This window comes from Xenopus laevis, chromosome 3L (genome assembly GCF_017654675.1).
Source record: "Xenopus laevis strain J_2021 chromosome 3L, Xenopus_laevis_v10.1, whole genome shotgun sequence".
Lineage (NCBI taxonomy): Eukaryota > Metazoa > Chordata > Amphibia > Anura > Pipidae > Xenopus > Xenopus laevis.
Genome location: NC_054375.1, coordinates 90,332,242 through 90,352,030, shown reverse-complemented (window position 1 = coordinate 90,352,030; position 19,789 = coordinate 90,332,242). Strand labels below are relative to the sequence as shown.

General features: G+C 37.5%; 2 protein-coding genes across 12 annotated transcripts in view; one reads left to right on the top strand and one right to left on the bottom strand.

Annotated features, from left to right (window-relative positions):
- Positions 1-5,512: 5,512 nt before the first annotated feature.
- ankrd16.L (ankyrin repeat domain 16 L homeolog) lies at positions 5,513-17,324 on the bottom strand. 2 transcript variants are annotated; one of them, XM_018251155.2, is made up of 7 exons: positions 16,563-17,033; positions 14,634-14,854; positions 13,239-13,281; positions 12,160-12,268; positions 10,248-10,409; positions 7,048-7,126; positions 5,513-5,755 (listed from the first exon to the last, which is right to left on the bottom strand). In XM_018251155.2, exons 1-7 carry the CDS (start codon positions 16,928-16,930, stop codon positions 5,604-5,606), a joined length of 1,134 nt encoding a protein of 377 aa, XP_018106644.1. In that variant the 5' UTR covers positions 16,931-17,033; the 3' UTR covers positions 5,513-5,603.
- fbh1.L (F-box DNA helicase 1 L homeolog) overlaps positions 17,116-19,789 on the top strand; it is a 37,948-nt gene continuing 35,274 nt past the window's right edge. For 2 of the 10 annotated variants that reach the window (XR_005966311.1, XM_041586578.1), the window contains exons 1-2: positions 17,496-17,722; positions 19,390-19,548. Coding sequence is in view for 6 of the 10 variants with exons in the window: in XM_041586578.1 (XP_041442512.1) it covers positions 17,629-17,722; positions 19,390-19,548 (253 nt within the window). In the remaining 4 variants the exon portion in view is untranslated. The other 8 variants (XM_041586581.1, XM_041586579.1, XM_041586580.1 and 5 more) reach the window with 8 other exon arrangements.

The window sequence follows — 19,789 nt, the reverse complement described above, 5'->3', positions numbered from 1 at the left end:
GAATAGGAAATGTGAGAAGCGACAAAGGATGTAGATGACAAAAACAAAGCTATATTGTGGTGGCAACGTCCAAAGTTGATAGGTGCGATCACCATTTCTAAACAACCAAATCCCAGAACAGTGACACCACTCAAATTGGTTAGGACTAACTGCACAATTCATAAGCAGCTGTAAAAATATAAATATATATAATATAAAATGTTAACATTATATGTTTTATTTATTTAAAAACCTATTACACAATTACCGTATATACTCGCGTATAAGCCGAGTTTTTCAGCACCCAAAATGTGCTGAAAAACTCAAACTCGGCTTATACGCGGGTCATACCTCCTTCCGCGGCCCCAGCAGGACTGTCTGTGACTGACTGTGTCGCCGCCCGGAGCAGGTCCAGGAGCTCCGGGCGGCGCGTCCTTCCCTGCCGGCGTTCGCTCCCAAAATGGCGGCGCCCATGGCCGCCACGTGGGTAGCGGCCGGCGCCGCTACCCACGTGGCGGCCATGGGCGCCGCCATTTTGGGAGCGAACGCCGGCAGGGAAGGACGCGCCGCCCGGAGCTCCTGGACCTGCTCCGGGCGGCGACACAGTCAGTCACAGACAGGCAGGGAAGGACGCGCCCATCACTAATAGCAAACTGTGTGAGACTTTCCAGTGACAGAGGGATCATTAATTACGGTAATTAGTGAAAAGTAGATGCCCACAGTTTTGAAATTGCATCAGTTGTCGCTGTTTTGCTAATCATGACATTTTTGCCAATTTTGTGTCACTCAAGCTAGATCTGCTTTTAGCATGATTTGCTGGCAAACTGGCCTGATTTGCACATCCGAAATCAATATAATCACAGGCTATTCACACATTCCTAGCAATACCCAAAAGTGATTTCCAGTTTCATTATTTCATTTAATTGCTGATCATCATTATAGCTAAGTAAGTGGCTGTAAGATATAAAGCACCCACTTTGCAGTTTAATGACAAAGTCATTGATAATGATATTTGAACTGAAATTAATAATGGTTTAGTTCTAATAGCTTTTCCATTATTACTATTTGAAAGAGCAAACAAAAAAGTAATAACAATGACAATCTCACCAGGCTTAAATGACCTAGGCTTATACACGAGTCAATACATTTTTCCAGTTTTCTTAGGTAAATTAGGTACCTCGGCTTATACACGGGTCGGCTTATACACGAGTATATACGGTATGTACAATGAGGTAAATACAGCACTGGAGAACAAGCACATTACCCGATCTACAAAAATATACTGCAAAACCAAACAAAGACCCTGCCCAAAGTGGCTTACAATTTAGAAGGGGGAGATAAGATGTATACATAATGAACATCATGTTGCTCATGGAGCGCAATAAAACAGAAAGCAAGAAGCAAGTCCTTAAAGGGGACCTGTCACCCTAAGAAATTATTTCAAATTCTTTTCTATCATGTTAGTTGAGCAAAATAAACTTTACTTACACTGTATTTATTATTTAAATTTTGTTTCCTCCTGTTTTGGAATTATACAATCACAGCAAGCAGGCAGCTGCCATTTTGTGGACACGGTTATTAAGGGAAATTGTATATCACCCCAAAATCTTGTGTATGAACCAGAATGAGGGACCTAATGTCCATGTGCAGTGCCCTACACAATTATAGAGCCTGAGGAGGGAAGGGGGAATGTGGGGAGAGCTGTGACATGTAGGAAGTGCTGAATGGAAAGTGAAAGGAATTGACTGCCCCTCCTCTATGCCACGGGCATAGAGTCGGGGCAGGTAATATTTGATTGACAGTTTAGATATTTAAACACCTTTACAACAGGTATGGATGTTTTAATGAAAACATTTTTTGGGGTTCCATATTTAATTTGGAAAGGGCTTTCATATATGCAGTTTTTTATGTGTTGGTGACAGGTCCACTTTAAAGAACATTTATAGATTGCAGAGAGGATTGGAGATACTGCTTTATTTTTTGTCAAAGCAACCGGTAACTCCTTCCCAGCTATTCCACTGGATTTAGATGCTCAGGAAGACTATTTACACCTAGGGTTGCCACCTTTTCTGGAAAAAAAAATACCGGCCTTCCTATATATTTATCTATTAATAACATTGGGATCAGCCATCATTTTTACAGGCCAGGCCAGTAAAATACTGGCCATGTGGCAACCCTATTTGCACCCAATATAGTCACCCAAAGGGTTGTCCACTAAAGATGACACCCTAAGTACCTGCTCTGGGTATCTACACAGAAAATACAGCCCTAGAGGAACAGATAGTCCTAATTGTACAGATTACAACACTGCTGATAGATATCCCTCTAACTGTGATCTTATACAGAGAGACTGACTATGCAGTTATATAAAGAGACATGAATTGGTTTGGTACTACAGTTGTGGTTGCATGTGGGTAGATGCCTGATAAAGGCTACATTATACAGAGCAGATCACAGTGTGCTTATGCAAATACAGGGAATTGAGTCAGTGCAGGAAGTGGCTGAAATAAAGGAAGGAAAACTTTATATGCTAGGCAGATTGTTTCTCTTCAGTTGTTTATAAGTCACAGTGCAAACAAACATGCAGATAGGAAGAAAGAATCAGATTGTTGGTTAGTAGTTTGTGGTTAAAAAGTGGTGTGTAATTAATGGCACTATTGCTTAACTGAGAAAACACTAGAGGTGTGTGGTATCTGGTAGATCATGATATAGGCTGTTTGAGTAACTACCATGGCTTGGAGTGCTCCTCACTGCTTAGTAGTAGTCTGCATATGTTCACAGCACCAATTTTCATTTCCATAAAACCACCTTTATTGACAATCAAGGACAAAATACAGAAGTCTGCATAACAGCATTTCAGGAACCAAATGCACATTTTTTACTGCAACAGCAATGTTCAATTTAGAAAGCATCATTCACAGCAGAAACTTACGACCGTTTTTTATTTGTGCATAATATGAGGTGTAGCACCTCATGTAACAGTTCAGGCCTTACTCAAAAATTTCTCAAGCCATACTGCCTTATAGCATGCACAATTGCTCTACTATGCTTGCACGGAGTACCATATTATTGCCACAAATACCTGCCCTGGACTGAGTAATCTTTTGCTGTTAAGCTGCCTAGAGCACTGCATCACTGACATGAGAACCTGAATTGCTGATGTCTGATTATGTGACCCTACTGAAGACTCAAAGTACTTGTTTCTTTTAAAAAGGCACTTTTGCATCAGTGAAGTAAGTTGCAGGATCCAATCAGTAATACCTTGTGAACAATTTACTGCAAGTAAGCAACTAAAAGCAAATATCTAGATCAGATTGTTTGATGTGGTTTACTGCACTTGACACTGGGACATGGAAAGGTGCAATTTTTAGAACAATTCCAGGTCTCTAATTATATGGGGCAAGGTGGTTTGTATTTGTTTGTTTATATGACTACACCTGGGTATGACCTAAATAACATTTTTACAGGAGAGGCAGTGCTTGAAGAATACATGTACAGATGGGTGGTTTCAATAATGGATACGATTCCCTGTAGCATAGAAGCCATAAAACAGGTCACTAATGTTAAAACAAATAAATATGTATACAATTGATTAAAAGCCATGTCATCTTTCTGACCCCACTATTACAGCCTGTGTAGTAAGTAGCAGCTTGTTAAAACATTTCCCTTTTAGATGAAAACCAATGCATATTTGAATTGTTAACGAACAAGGGCAGCCAAATTAAGCACTACGTTGTTTGCCGTGGGCCAGTGTGCAATACTGGAAAAAAATGAATCTGCCCAGGGAACCTTATGTAACAGTGTCACACCACCATGTTACCATAAGGCTCCGTGGGATTGAGTTCAGGAACCTCCTGGTTACTGGCTGCTCTGTTTTAATATTGCACAAGAAGAGCAGACAGCAAGTTTCTGGTAATTCTGATCTTTTCACCTGGTCTTCCTATCTCATCCCAAAAGCTTTATTATTCAAGTAGGGTCTGCCAATTAAAGCCAGTTGTGCCCTATTAAAACCCTTGTTCTACATCATTTACTGACCTAAGCATAAGCTTAAGTATGGTGGCTAGCTTTTCTTGCTCTCGCCTTGTCCCAGTCCCGCCTCTATGCTTGTCTTTTTGCCCACCCCATCAAGACATGTTCCTGATTTTCTGCCTCACCCCTTAAATAGTTCAATTTTAGTCAAGATAAATGCAACTTGTCTCAAGGACTCATTACTTTCTCTTCAGATTCCATTACACTTAACTGCCTTTTAGTAATGCCTTGTGTAGATTAAGCCTTATGCAGCGTTTACTCTACTGTGCAAGTGAAAGTATGTCTAAAGTTGAAAATTTCAATACCAAGATATTATGTAACACAAAACTGAACCCAGTGTCAAAAAGCTGTGCCTTTATTGTAGATTATAGTCTTCCAGCAGGATAATGCCCTGAAATGCACTTCAAAAAGCACCCCAGAAAAGGTTAAAAACCTCTTTTGAAGTGGGAAGCACAGAGTCCAGACATAAATCCATTGAAACACTTGTGGAGAGTTCTAAAATTAGAAGAGTGAGTCTTTCAATTGGAGCAGTTTTCAAAAGAAGAGGTCCAAACGGTTTGTAGAAAAATGTTAAAAGCCCATTCATGGCTTTCAGAAGTGCTTCATCTCAGTTATTCTTTCGAAGGGGTGTGTTACTAAATATTTAGTCTAGGGTGTCAATTTTGTCAATATAGTTTTTAAATTTGTAAGGATATGCTTAGTTTTAAATGGAATAACAACTTCTTAAATCTTAACAGAAACAAGGAATTGTAGAAACCTGTTTTTGTCAAATTGAAGCTTATTTTACAGTAGATAAATTATTTTAGTGTCACTTGTGAGTTATAAGTGGAACGATATATTATCCATGTTTATACAATTATTGTGGATAAAAAAAAAAATATAGGGATGCACCGAATCCACTATTTTAGATTCGGCCGAACCTTCAAATCCTTCACTAAAGATTTGGCCGAATAACGAACCAAATCCTAATTTGCATATGCAAATTAGGGGTGGGAACGGGAAAATATTTTTTACTTCCTTGTTTTGTGACAAAAAGTCACGCAATTTCTGCTGTATTCAGTGCATTCCTGAAAAAAGAAAAAAAAAAAAAAAAAAAAAAAAGAAGAGACCAGCTTGGCTGCATCAGTTACTACATAAAACGAAGAAAGACACCGTCCAATTCTTACCTTTAAATATTTTTAGTAGCAAATAGGTATTTACCTCAATAACCTGCAAATGTCTGAATATGCCAGTACGCAATACCAAGCAACTCACCTGCAACAGTGGGCACAATGAAACCACTGCACCGTCTAATCAGCAAATGGCAGCAATCACTTAAGTGCAATGGATAAAAGTAATATGTTGTGTGTATGTTTTGGTTAATAAGAATCATCCGTATATGTAGCAGTTTACATTAAATGATAAAATTTTCAGCCAATCACTTTTTAATAGTTATTTTCTAAAATAAATTTTTTTTAAAAAAAAATGGTGGAGGATAGTGCAGGAGAGACCATAGCATGTTTTAAAGGTACAGTTTATTATTTTTTCTTACCCAAGCTGAATTACAACAGGTGATTTTTTTTTAAAGAAAATCCACAAAACTCTGGCAGTTCCTCTTAGCAGATATTTTTAAAGACCTGGTGAACTTCTGGTTTCTTTGCCAAGTCCTTTGCATACACTCCAGTGCAGTCAGCGGAATCATGGAGTCCAGATTTCAGAAGAATGTGGACACAGGATGCATGCTGACTAGCACTTGCCATGTGAAGAGCTAAATAAAAAGTATAGATCTTGTACAAAATTATAAGAAATATGTGCCCTAGGGTATTGGCACATGGGATGTTTTGTTGCCTCACGGGGAAACCTCAGGCTATTTTGTGTCTGGTATGCCTTCCCACCAGCGATTTATATTATTGTCGATGGAAAAGAAACCAGGGACGTTTTGTCACCCACAGTAGTGAAGATTTATTGTGGGAGACAAAACATCCCGTTTGCTTGGGCCCATAAGGGACATTTAACACCACTTAACCTTGGAGCTAACATTATTAGTGATTCAGGCTATACCAGGTTTGAATAGGGGGTGAACTAAAAAATAACATTAAACAAAATTCAACAGGACTGTTTTGCAACTAGTGTGGCTTTATAAGGCAGTGGCTTATTAAAAATATTTTTTAAAAAAAAATAAGAACTAATTGCTTAAAATTTACAGTATGGCAGATGGCCTCCCAATAATTCTGAGCTTTCTGGATAAGAAATCCTATACATGTGCATGACTGCAGTCAAGATAAAAAAATGCTAATAATTTATTATTTCTATGGACTCTGGATTACTGCAAAAACTGATAAAATTGCAGCATAGACCCCTCGCCTGTGTGTTGCCATTGAACATGATTCTACAAGAAAGCTTTATGTTTAATACGTGCAATAGTATGTTACCCTTACTTTTCCGTAGTAAAAGGGAAGCGAGTGTTACATCTTAAAGGAAATTAAATTAAAGCTGTAGCTAAGTACCTCTAACATTTCAATATTTACCTTTAGCCTTTTGATTCAGTCCCTAACTTTTTTAGTGACACTGTTTAATTCACAGACAAGTTAAAGAGAAAACATACCCCTTTTTTTCCCACATGAGCTCATTCAGATAGGCTTAAAGGGATTCTGTAAAGAGTAAAGAGTGACTGAAGTTTATAAGAGCACAAGTCACATGACTGGGGGGGCAGCTGGGAAATGGACAATATTTCTAGCCGAATGTCAGATTTCAAAATTAAATATAAAAAAATCTGTTTGCTCTTTTGAAAAACAGATTTCAGTGCAGAATTCTTCTGGAGCAGTACTATTAACTGATGCATTTTTCCCTTTAAATAGAAAAGGTGCATAAACCGTATCAGAGCTTTCAGATAAACATATAAATATATTTTAATTACAATTAAGCAGTGTGTATTCTTATAGCGAACTACATTGTTCATATAATTGTTGAAGAGCCTATACACTGTCGATGAATTATATATTTACTGACATAGCCTTGTAAGATTGCTGTGCCTTACTTCATACAATAAAAGTTGCTTACCAGATCTCCCTTTCAGATCATTACAGTGTAGGTCTGCGCCAAGAGTCAACAGGGTTAAAACGGTGCCAACATGTCCTTCCTAAAAAAAAAAGTATTGAATACATGGATACCATATTAGAACAAAACCATAAAACTCATAAATCCTTGCTGATCATCAGAATCAGTTATATATGGTGATATAAACAACAATTCCCACTTTAATAGCTTAAGCATACATTGTAAAATTTATATTAAGGGCATACTGCCACAGTTTGTAGTAGTTCAGGGACCGGGAGTGGTGGTGTGTCTTTTGAACATGCTCCTTTGCTCTCCACTCATTAGCCTTCTCCTGAACACAAGCAGAGCAGTGGACCCACGTATCTGTTGCTGTACATGGATCTGGAGCCCCCCAGCACCGCTCCTGCCATTTTGGTCCACATGACAGACATCTGCCTGAGTCTGCATCTTTCATGTGCCAGATGCCTCCCTGCCTTTACCTAAGTAAGTGACATACACAAACACACATACAGTACACTCTGTACATTAATACAGCTCAAATGCCACCTCCCCTTACCTCTTTTGTGTTGGAGCAGATCTGGGAGTCTGCATTGCTAGTGAGTGAGAATGCAATTCAATCTAATGACTCTGCCATGCATGCATAGACTTTGCTCCACTATCATCTTTGAACTTAGGTCACCAAGTGCTCACCAAGCTACACCTTATCACAAACAAAAATATAGTTCACTTGTAATTAATGTTCACTCACTTGTATTACCCAATTTCAGGCTGTGTAGAGGTATATAAACCAGAATAGGCATACTAAAAACAAGAAAAAGCAGTAAAACCCCACACTACCTTACTAAAATTAATTGAGATCTAATTATATAAGTGCTTAGTGCTATTATAATCATATGCTTAGTTGTCAATCAATTTAGCACCAACATAAAATGAATGGTATTTCAATCTATTGTGTTATATACAAATAATTAAAATGATTAAAGTGCTTAAGAGCTATAAATTAGGTGCTGTGACTTTCAATAAAATGTATCTATACACAATTGATGAATAATCTAAAAGTTCATGGTTCTTATATGAATTAAATAAGGTGCTAGTGCGCAATCCAGAGGCAAAATGTCATAGGTGCGGGGCAGAGGGGGCAGACTTTCTACATATGGTTTGGAGCTGACCCCCAGTAGCCAAATTCTGGACTGAGGTTCTCAAACTCGTAGATGACAAATTGGATTTCCCAAGGATACTTACACCACAGGTGTGTATATTAGGAATTATAGATGATGTAATAACTACCAGCCATGCCAGAACTAGATACAGATCCCTCTTATGTTATGCCAGGAAAATAATTTCTATGATGTGGATGGGCCCTAAACCCCCTACTGTGCAAACCTAGTAAATCAAAATCTGCCACTCATTAAGCTCACCTTGCTGGCTAGAGGCTCACAAAACAAATTCGATAAAATATGGAGTCCGTGGTGGGAGGCGGGGCTGGGAGGTTGTGGTTCTCTTACATAACTTATGAATTGTGGAAAAGGTGATATACATACCCAAGAGAACCGAAGTCTATGACAATGTAACCTTAATTTTTGGGTCTCAATAAGTAATTGCTTCTGCTTTAGAGACAATAAAGTATCAGCCAAAGTACTGGGATGTCAAGTCAATACGATGTTAAATGCTTAAATACTTGTCATTGAAATTGTTCCTAATACCATTGAATCGATATGGCATGTTTTGTTTTTTTTATATTTGTTTTATGTTGTGAAAATAATAAAAAGTTTCATCTATAAAAAAAAAAATAAGGTGCTAGTGCTGTAGTTATAATTTTAAAGTGAGTTCATGGTATCAAACAATTAAAAATAAAGCATCAGCAATTCATGAATAAAAGTTAGAAATTAGAAAATAGTATAGAGGTGGAGTTGTCCCGAAGAAACTGGCTGCATTGTTCTAAGCCCTGGGACACCACATGGCAGAACACGGAGGACTGTGGTCTCGTTACTACATTTAACTGTCTTGTAAGGAGAGCTAACTTTGCTATAAAACCAACAAATCCTCGGTGCGTTAGAGATAATAGAGAATAAAAGGAATGAATGCTGCGCTAGTAGCGCTACAATTCCATTAAATTTCTCTGGAGCCGAGATTCAATTTAAGTTTAAAAAAGGTAAGATTTTGAATGCTTGCCGACGCACGTTTCGCATGCGCTTTATCAAGGCTTGATAAAGCATATGCGAAACGTGCGTCGGCGAGCGTTCAAACCTTTTTTTAAAAAAAAGCTTATTATTGAAATCTTACCTTTTTTAAACTTAAATTGAATCCCGGATGAACTGCAGACGCTTTATTTTTATTTGTTTGATACCATGAATTCACTTTAAAATTATAACTACAGCACTAGCACCTTATTTTTTTTTTTATTTTTTTTACTAGCACCTTATTTAATTCATATAAGAACCATGAACTTTTAGATTATTCATCAATTGTGTATTTTATTGAAAGTCACAGCACCTAATTTATAGCACTTAAACACTTTAATCATTTTAACTATTTGTATAAAACACAGTCAATTGACATACCATTAATTGTATGTTGGTGCTAAATTGATTGAGAACTAAGCATATGATTATAAAAGCACTAAGCACTTATATAATTAGATCTCAATTAATTTTCTCTTCCTTCTCTGTAATTCACTCCCAATTTCTATTAGAATTTCTCCCAATCTAACTGCTTTTAAACATTTCTATAGATGTTTTCTCACTTTGCTGCTCCCTGGTCTCATACCCCCTTCTTCTTTTAGACTGTAAAGTCTATTAAGCAGGGTCATTATAGCTCTTCTATTGGTCTATAGTTGTATGTATTATGTATTTGTGTTATTGAGCATTTCTACCAAAGAAACAAAAATGCTACTGGATGAATAAATTAGTTCAAAAAATGAATTTGCTACAGGTCAAATACAGTCACTGTTTATAAAGATAAATCTTTCTACATCTTTATCTGCAGAAACAGTAGATTTGGACCCTGTTCAAACAAACACCCCATTGTACCCATCTAAATCACAAATTACATAACTACACACCTCAGGTTCAAACATTTTCCCCCCCACACCTGACACTTGTATAGATTGCCACAGCCAACAGAAAGCATTTCTGATTGTTATACATAAAACACCTATAATGATATTTAAAATATTGCATCTTTATTCACTTAAATCACCAGACCTTGGCTGCATAATGAAGTGCACTAAGTTGCATGGAAGTCGCTTTTTCATTTACATTGACACCGAGATGAGACACCAGGTACTGGAGAGATTCATTTTGTCCTGTGACTGCAGCTAGGTGCAAGGCTTGAGCCCCCATTCTGTCAAAAGCTGAGTAGCAGACCTAGAAAAGGTATGATGAATTATTCTCCATATTTAAAAAAAATACTTATTTAGCATTTGTTAATATATTATGCAGCACTATACCATTAATAGTAGTCCAGAGGCAAAAACTATATAAAAATGATCAGGCAGCAGCGAGCGCCTAGTTACCAGGGGCCACAAAAAGCCTCCTCTGGTAACTTCGAGAGCCGAATTTCCATGTTCTAACGGAAATTAGGCTCTCTGCACAGTGATGCGCTTCTCCCTAGACTGGATGCTAAAGTGTTAAGTGCAGAGTGGGGGTGATGGTGGGGTGGGGTGGGATGAGGTTCAGCAGCCCCAGGATAGCCCTTTAGGTACAGAAGCAGAAAATGAGTTAAAGTTTCAGTTCCATATATTGTCCTGTTAAGTGCAAGAAATTATCAGAAACCATACAAATTTTTTAAAGGGGTTATTCACTTAAAGGGGACCCGTCACCCAACAAAAATTATTCAAAATCCTATTTTATCACATTAGTCAAGCAAAATGAACTTAAATTACACAATACAAATTGTTTGAATCTTATTTCCTTCAGTCTGGGAATTCATAATTATAGCAAGCAGGCTGGAACTTTTTTGTGCACACTGTTATTAAGGTAAGACTTGCCTCATCTCAGAATCTTGAAGAGAACAGGGGAATGTGTGGAAAGCAGTGACATCTTACAATTGCTAGGAATGCTTTAATAAAAAAATAGAAATTGGACTTCATGTTTAATTTGAAAATTAAAAATTGTGTGTCTGGGTGACAGGTCCACAACACTTTTTTCAGCTCAGTTGGTTTCAGATAGTTTACCAGAAATAAAAACTTTTTTCCAATTACTTTACATATTTAATTTTTTACTGTTTTTCCAAAATCTAAGTTTAATGTCCCTGTCTGGTGTTTAAATCTGGCAGCTCAGTTATTAACTGCAGACTCTACATTTTGCAACATTCAGTGGTTACGTTCTCAGCAGCATCTCTGGAGTATTAACAACTATTGTATCAATTCTAGCAGCTGCCTTTAATGAGACTCAGAATCTGGTCAGCAGGGACAAAGCTAAGAATTGTATCTACTAAATGTATCGATTTAGAACAGTTTACATGGTCGGCGACCGACCTCCTACAGTTGCTTTAGAATATTAAAAAAACAGCCACACAGAAAATAGAAAGTAATTGAAAAAAAGTATTTATTTATTTCTGGTGAACTATCTGAAACCAACTGAACTAAGAAAAAGTGTTGGAAGGTGAACAACCCTTTTAATTAAAACAAGCTCAGCAATAACAAGAACAGCTTCTCTAATTTAATTAAAGGCAATGGAGTCCCATAACAGAGTCGGTTTACATAAATGTTCGTAAATCCAAGCATACTCCAATGGTTAAAGCATGCTGGAAGCTGTACTCTGGTAATGTATGGAACAAGCTTTGATGCAATGCTGCTTGTTTAAGGTTTTTTCTTAGGATATTTATTTTAGCGAGCTAGAGGGCATAAATAGGAGTGAGTGTAAGTAGATCTTCCATGAGTATAAACTTGCTTTATCAATATTAAATACATTAGGTAATTCAAGTTAATGTGCGGAAAACTACATTCTGGCGGTTAGATATGACCAGAGGAACAGTACATTATTTTTGCAATAATGATTATAAATGCACTTGTACTATATTCTGGTCGTTATACAGTACATTCATAATTCATAACCCCATAATTCATAAACACTGATTAAACATCTATGAGAAATGAACTGCAATAAGCATTACCTTTTTCTTTTCTATGAGCAACTGGGCAATACTAAGGTGACCATTCTGCACAGCATCCATGAAGGGAGTCACTCCACAACTGTCTTTGCAGTCAGGATCATAGTTACACCTTGGAGGAGTGAAAAACCACAGAATGTCTTCATTATACTTTACTGAACTGGTGTTTAAATAAATGCAATATGGAAATGACAATGATCAAAGAAATAAATATATTATAGAAGGTCTGAAATCGGTCAACATTTCTAAAACATCAGCCTTAATATTACTACTACAACTTTTTCTGGTTAGTAATTTTACTGTGTGGTACATATCAAGCAAACTACATACTAAGACATACAAATATCACTGAAGGTGTCCTGTGATGAGGTATCACCATTTTCTTTGAGTCATGTTCCAAATGACTAATTATCATATATGAAGGTAAGAAAAGACATCTGTAATGTCCTCAGATAAAGAATCATATTCTTGTATCTAAGAACCTTTGCAGCTACAAATAATTTGAAACATGCCAGTGTTCACTTCACACTTGTTGATAAGGAAGGTATGCTGACAAAATCTCTCCTCTACAGAATCCTTTACCGACATATGACTGTGAATAGAATTATGTAATGATGACTCTTAGTTGCCTTTAATTCAGGCAACTTTTTATACTACTATCAATCTGGGAATATCCATCCTGATTTCTTGGAATGCCTTTATTAGATCTGAGGGCCCATGCATTACTGTGGCAGCTGAAATGCTCAAGTCTCTTAGATTACCTGCATTCCTCCTTTACAAAACCAATGACCTGGTGCTTTTCTTAGCAATGAAAAATTAAAACTATTGTAAAGCTTGTGTTCCCCGGTAAATGCTATTAAACATACATGTGCAGATGATTATAACACGTCAACCAGAGGTTTTCAACTGGGAGGCTGGGGCCAAAATTAATAAATGAGGCTGCACTCCAGCTTGAGTAATTTTGGCATATTTGTTGTCTTCTAGTCTATATATTCCTAGTTGTAATGTCACTATGGGATGCTTAATACAAACATATAGACATATGAAACATTATTTGCAAGAGACAAGAGGATAAAGCATACCTTTCTAAAAGTACTTCAATAACCTCAAAGCAGCCATGCATTGCTGTTAAAAAGAGAAGCAATAGTTACCACATTAAACACAAACTAATCCAATTTGCTGTCATAAATGAAACATGCAACAATGACAGGGCATTGATGAAGTTTTATTTGACAAGTAGTTTTTAAAGGGGACACAATCTTAATGAAAACTGAAAAAGTACACTTGCTTAAAGAGCACTCTAGAAATTTAGTTTTCTGTATTTAACTCTAACGATTTTGATCAACTGCCATAGGTTGGAGCTGCTTTCTGTGTCCCCTTTGTACTACCTGCCAGCAATCTGAATGAAGCCAATAGACTAGTTTTGAAAAACAATGTTTTTATTTCATTTAAACAATGCCTGGGTATTAGATAGGGTAAGGAGAACTTACCCCATTTATTACCACTAGTGACAATTGTTTCAGGGGGAATAAACTCTCCCTTCGTCACGATTATTCTGACGAAAGGAGGGTTTTATTTTCACCAAAATGTTCATGAGCTCAGTTTCCCTTGAGCATTACAAAAGTGTGCAACTCCTACTTTGTTTTCCTCATACATGTATTGTGTATTCAGTTCTTTCTCTGTGCATCTCTACCATACTACCAGGCTCATTTATTTGCTGTAAATGGTACATTCTGCTGCCATTTCTAATAGCAATTGGGCATTAAACTTTTTTTAAGTTTAGATGCTGTGGATTTGTATACCCTACTGGACAGTGCTGCATGAAATCTGGTGTAACTGACCTACTTGACTTAGTACTTATAGGTAGATGAATTGTGTATGTACAAACTGAGAATATATCAGTGTGGATGTTACTAGTAAGCCGTCGCTTTAAAAATCTAGCCAGTTGATTTTATTTTGGCAGTCCATCATTTTGAAAGCCAAAGTAACACAGCAAATATGATGGCTTGTGATACATTCCACAGTGCAGACTACTATGACTGAGCCTGCTGCAAATTGAAATTACATCCCAACGACTTATGTGATGCACAACTTTCAGGTGCTGCACAGCTTTCAGGTGCTGCACAGCTTTCAGGTGCTGCACAGCTTTCAGGTGCTGCACAGCTTTCAGGTGCTGCACAGCTTACAACAGCCAAGATAAAAAGTTAAGGGAGTTTCTGGCCAGGTCCCAGCTGTGACTATTATGGCCTCCATGTGTTGAGTTTTAAGATGTGGCATTAATAAAAAAAATGTTCAACTCAGGAAGAGATCTGAATGAAACAATTTTAAAGATAAGAATTTGTTTGCATCTTACATTATTTTTAACAATACAGATACATCAGTACTGTAAGTAAGGCTTTCTTCCCAGCAAGCACAATGATAAACTACTGAACTAGTCTTAAAATAGTCTAAAGAGGGGCAACAAACACAAAGTGTACCTGCTGTGTGTAAGGGTGTTCTCTTAATCTTGCTCTCAGTTTTCCAGATATCAGGAAAGACATCAAGTAGATACTGGATAATGGCAACATCACCCTCACGAGTAGCTATGTGAAAACAATTCCAGCCATCTTTGTTCTTCAGCATTGGATTAGCCCGGTGCTCAATAAGATCTTTTATAATATCCAGTTTTGTCTTGGTGCAAGCCATCATTAGTGGGGTCCTAAAAAAAAGGTACGCTTATAGCAATGATAATCAACACATACATTTACTCTTTAAAAAAGCCTATCCAAACATGACATTTAATTTTTTAAAAAAGTTTAGATAAATTGTTAATCTGATTTTATTGGGATAGCCAAGGCAATTACAGCCTTGACAAGAATTGTAGTCTAATGTAAACCATGACATCATGGATCAGCTGAAAACACTCCTATAAAGGAAGCAGTTTCAATTTCTCATTGATGGGTGTTTGGTGACCACTGTAAAGGGAGAGGTCAGACTGGTTAAAGTATAACTTTTTTTGTTATAGTTTTGACTTTGATTGTCATTATGCTCAATAAAAGATGTTAAAAAAAAAGTATAAAATTGGATCCCTTTGTCAGAACTATTGGAATAATCAATTTTAAGGCAATTTCACTGTAAAGCAGTGCATTCACATATTTGTTTTGACTTCTTGTGGATCAAACTGTGTTGCATTTTCAAAGGGATGCTTCATTTACTTAGTCTTTTCCCAAACGAATTAGGATAATATTGTAAAAAAAGGTACAAAAGAAGAAAGATTCACAAAAACAAATACTAAAATATCAAATATGTATTGTACAACACAGATACATGTAGCACCATTTATTTTGAAGGGACTCAGCAAATGTGTTTTTTGAGTTATTTAGCTTTTTATTCAGCAGTTCCCCAGTTTGCAATTTCAGTAGTCTAGTTGCTAAGATCCAAGTTACCTTAGCAACCATACATTGTTTTGAACAAGAGACTGGAATATGAATAGGAGATGTTCTTAATAGAACGATGAGTAATAAGTAGCAATAACAATAAATTTGTAGCCTTACCGAGCATTTGATTTTTAGATGTTTCAAAGCTCGTAAGCTCGAGTCAAAAGGCAAATACTTCAAAAATTATAAAAGAAAAATAATGAAGACTAAGAGAAGTTGCTTAGAATTAGCCATTCTATAACACACTAAAAGTTAACTTAAAGGAACAGTTCAGTGTAAAAATAAAAATTGGGTAAATAGATAGGCTGTGCAAAATAAAAAATATTTCTAATATAGTTAGTTAGCCAAAAATGTAATGTATAAAGGCTGGAGTGACTGGATGTCTAACAGAACAGAACTTTCTGCTTTTCAGCTCTTAAACTCTGAGTTAGTCACTGACTAGAAGGAGGACAAATGAGACATAACCGTTCAGTGAGTTTGCAATTGATCCTCAGCATTCAGCTCAGATTCAAAAGCAAACAGTTATGGCCCATGTGCCCCCCCCTAAAGTCACTGATTGGTTACTGCCTAGTAACCAATCCATGGAAACCAAGAGAGCTGCAAAGCAGGAAGTAGTGTTCTGGCTATTATGTTAAACATCCAGTCACTCCAGCCTTTATACATTACATTTTTGGCTAAATAACTATATTAGAAACATTTTTTATTTTGCACAGCCTATCTATTTACCCAGTTTTTATTTTAACACTGAAGAATTCCTTTAAAGGTAAACCATCCCTTTAACATCTGCTTGAAGGTGATATGTAATGGCATTTTCTTATATTACTATGAGTTAATATGACACATGCCTCAACAAAAAAATGTGGACAGAAGTGAAATGTATGGCCTGGTATTAGAATGAATTTGGGAACCTTGTGGTTATACTATCTGGTCTATGCCTGGCTTCTCTGGCAAACATGGCTTTCAATATGAATTCCACTATCTCATGCTTACCAGTCGGCTTTTTTCAAGCAGTCCACCTCTGTGCCCCTACTAAGCAGATACAACAGGCAGTCCCTGTGACCCATGGATGCAGCTTCATGTAGTGGCCTCTTGTAATCATTATTCAGCACCTCCACATCCATGCCAACAGCCTCAACCAAGTAAGTCAGTATAGACAGATGCCCATGTCTTGCAGCATAGTGCAGCAAAGTATCACCAGACTTCCCAAAATGCTTGACATTCAATGCACCCAGTAGATGGGGTTCCCTCTGCAGCTGCTCCTGGAGGAGTCCCAGTTGCCCTTCTTGTATGATTCTCAGCATGTGCTTATACTGATCCTCCTCATTCATCTTGTTCAAGGAGGAGTTGTCATTTAGCATTTATAATAAACTTGATAACTGGAGAAATGCATTTCACAACAGGAGAATCATAGAAAAACCAACAGCAGCTACCAGTTCTCAGCCTGCACACACCATAACTTACACATAGGGGCGTGTGCAGTGAAACCCACCCACGTGTCAGGCCTACTGTGTCCTATCTATTACACTGAGGTCTCCAAGTGACACGCATAGAGCGCCCACAATTCATTGGGACACAACGTTTGTGCTCAGCTGCGTATCAAGCAGCAGCAAAGTCTCTGCATTCCAAGCTCTGTATTTGCAGACAGCCAGCAAACCGGCCATGAATTGAACTGCAGTCAGTAAGTGATGCACACGCCCATCTCCGTCAGCTAAGCTTCAGGTTACTGTTTGTTTGGCCATTCGGGAGCTAGAGGAACCTTCCACAAACGAAAGTGAGGGTTGGGAAGCAAAGTTTCCTGCTTTGCAGCCCGTGGGTGGAACGCAGCGTATTATGTGCGTTCCATTCGCAGGTTCCAAAGGATCAGAAAACTGCAAGGTCCAAATTTTGTTGAAATATATTGGAGCTATATCTTGGTAACTGCGTACCATGTTTTTAATCTCCGAATTCTGACAATATGCTTTTTTTAGGTGCAAGACTTGAGCCTGTTTGACGCACATACTAACTTATTTGTACTCAAAGCACCGAGTATTTTTATTGGCCCGTGTCAGTTTGGCAGATGATCTTTTATTCAGCCCAGGAGGTAGAAGTGAGAGTCAGTAGAGGGAGCGAGACGTGTGTTTCCTGTGGCGGTGATCACTTCCTGTCTTCAAGTATAATTTCTATTTGTTATTGTCATTGGAATTAGCTTTATTCTATGATACGAAAGTTTTGTTCTGCATACATTTAGTGCTACCTGCCGAGCAACTGCCGAGCGTCAATCCTTATTTTAACGCTCACTGGTTATTAAAGGGGAGGTTCACCTTTATGTTAACTTTTAGTATGTTATAGAATGAACAATTATAAGTAACTTTTTAATTGCTCATCATTATGTTTTTTATATTGTTTTTTAATTACTTGCCTTTTTCTTCTGACTCTTCAAAGTTTCAAATGGGGGTCTATTTAAAAAAACAAATGCTCTGTAAGGCTACACATTTAGGGGCAGATTTATCAAGGGTCGAAGTGAATTAGAGGGAATTTTCGAAGTAAAAAAATTCAAAGTAATTTTTTTAATACTTCGACCATCAAATAGGATACTACGACTTCGATTCAAAGTAAAATAGTTTGAATATTCGACCATTCGATAATCGAAGTACTGTCTCTTTAAAAAAAACTTTGACTTCAATACTTCACAAATTAAACCTTCCAAAGTGCTATGTTAGCCTATGGGGACCTTCTAGAGCAGTTTTCTGCGTTTTTTGAAGTAGAAGAAAAATCGATCGCTGAAATCTTTGCATTCGTTCGATTCGAAGGATTTAATCGTTCGATCGAATGATTTTACTTCGACCGCAAATGGCCAAATTCGATGGAAAAAAAACTTTGACTTCGAGGTCCAAGTAATTCAATTAGATGGTCGAATTTCGAAGTATTTTCAACTTCGAAATTCGACCATTGATAAATCTTCCCCTTATTGTTATTACTACTTTTGATCTTTTTATTCAGTGCATGGCCGCTAGGGTTATTTGTACCCTAGCAACCAGATTGCCGAAATTGCAAACTGGAGAGCTGCTGAATAAAAAGCTACATAACTAATAAAACACGATTCGTAAAAAATGAAAACCAATTGCAAATTGTTTAAGAATATCATTGTCTACATCATAATAAAAGTTTACTCCAATGTGAACAACTCCTTTAAGCAGCAGATCCTTCAAATAAGGAGTAGGTGCTCCAGAATATCGGTGTAAATCACAATGTAGATAGCTCACCAAGTTGATGATGTGGTCGAGGTGCACCAGCCCCAGATCCTCAGCCACAGGGAGCAGAAAAACGGAGGCCCTAGGAGATGTGTGTACATTTTTAACTTTGATTAATAAAAACCTATTTTTTTTTTAGCTGACTTTTTTGGCCCTGTGGATTCAAATGGATAGCCCATGCTTTTCCTCACACCCTGCAGAGGGATTTTGGTACTAAGATATTGGGCTTTGGTGGTGTTGGGGGCAATAATGCTAGAGAACTCTTAGTACTGGGTTAGTAAGCTGTGGGGTTGGTTTCAGTCAGTCACACGTGGAAGAGCAGCATGCATTTCAATAGAGTTTGCATGTATAGTTCATAAATTAGCAGTATAAATAATTTTTTATTATGAGCTTTTTTTTTAATCTGTATCCTACATTTTCTCTTTTCTGTTTGCTAAAACACAAGTGGCACAGTATTCTGCAATTTTAGTTAACATGTTTCTATTTTACAATTTATGACCGCTCTGCTTCTTACCTAGTGTACTGGATGAAAGAAATATGAGCCTATGTCTTTTCTGTCCTGCTGTTTCTTTTTGACTGGCAAATAGTGAAACGAAGGAAGCACCTTACAGAGTGGGAATGCCAGGATCTAGCACAAAGCTATGAAGGCTCATCACCACTCACCCAGCCATTCAGCCACAGACAAACCAGTAGGGATTTAAACCTGGGCCTTTATCCCTGGACCAAAAACGAGAGACGTGCCAGAGGTATGCTAACTATCTTATTGTAGTAATCATTTCTAGCAAAGTGTATCCAAGACAAGCATATAGAAGAGGACCTAATGTAACACAATAGCGATGTGCGGGTCAGGTTTTTCTTGACCCGCACCTAACCAGAGCCTGCCTGCACCCACCTCCTTTCTTTTATCTATAAGTCTGACCTGCCTCACGAAGACGTCAAAAAAGGGGCGTGGCGAGCGCGATCCTATGAAAACCGAAACAGGAAAGC

What these genes read in the sequence shown, in the direction of transcription:
- ankrd16.L (XM_018251155.2), bottom strand. Translation starts at nt 16,930, where the DNA reads ATGCTAAATGACAACTCCTCCTTGAACAAGATGAATGAGGAGGATCAG. An exon ending in TGCTTGAAAAAAGCCGACTG is followed by an intron (nt 14,855 to 16,562) that starts GTAAGCATGAGA and finishes CCTTTTTTTTAG; the next exon opens with GACCCCACTAATGATGGCTT. An exon ending in CACTTCATTATGCAGCCAAG is followed by an intron (nt 7,127 to 10,247) that starts GTCTGGTGATTT and finishes TTTTTTTTTTAG; the next exon opens with GAAGGACATGTTGGCACCGT.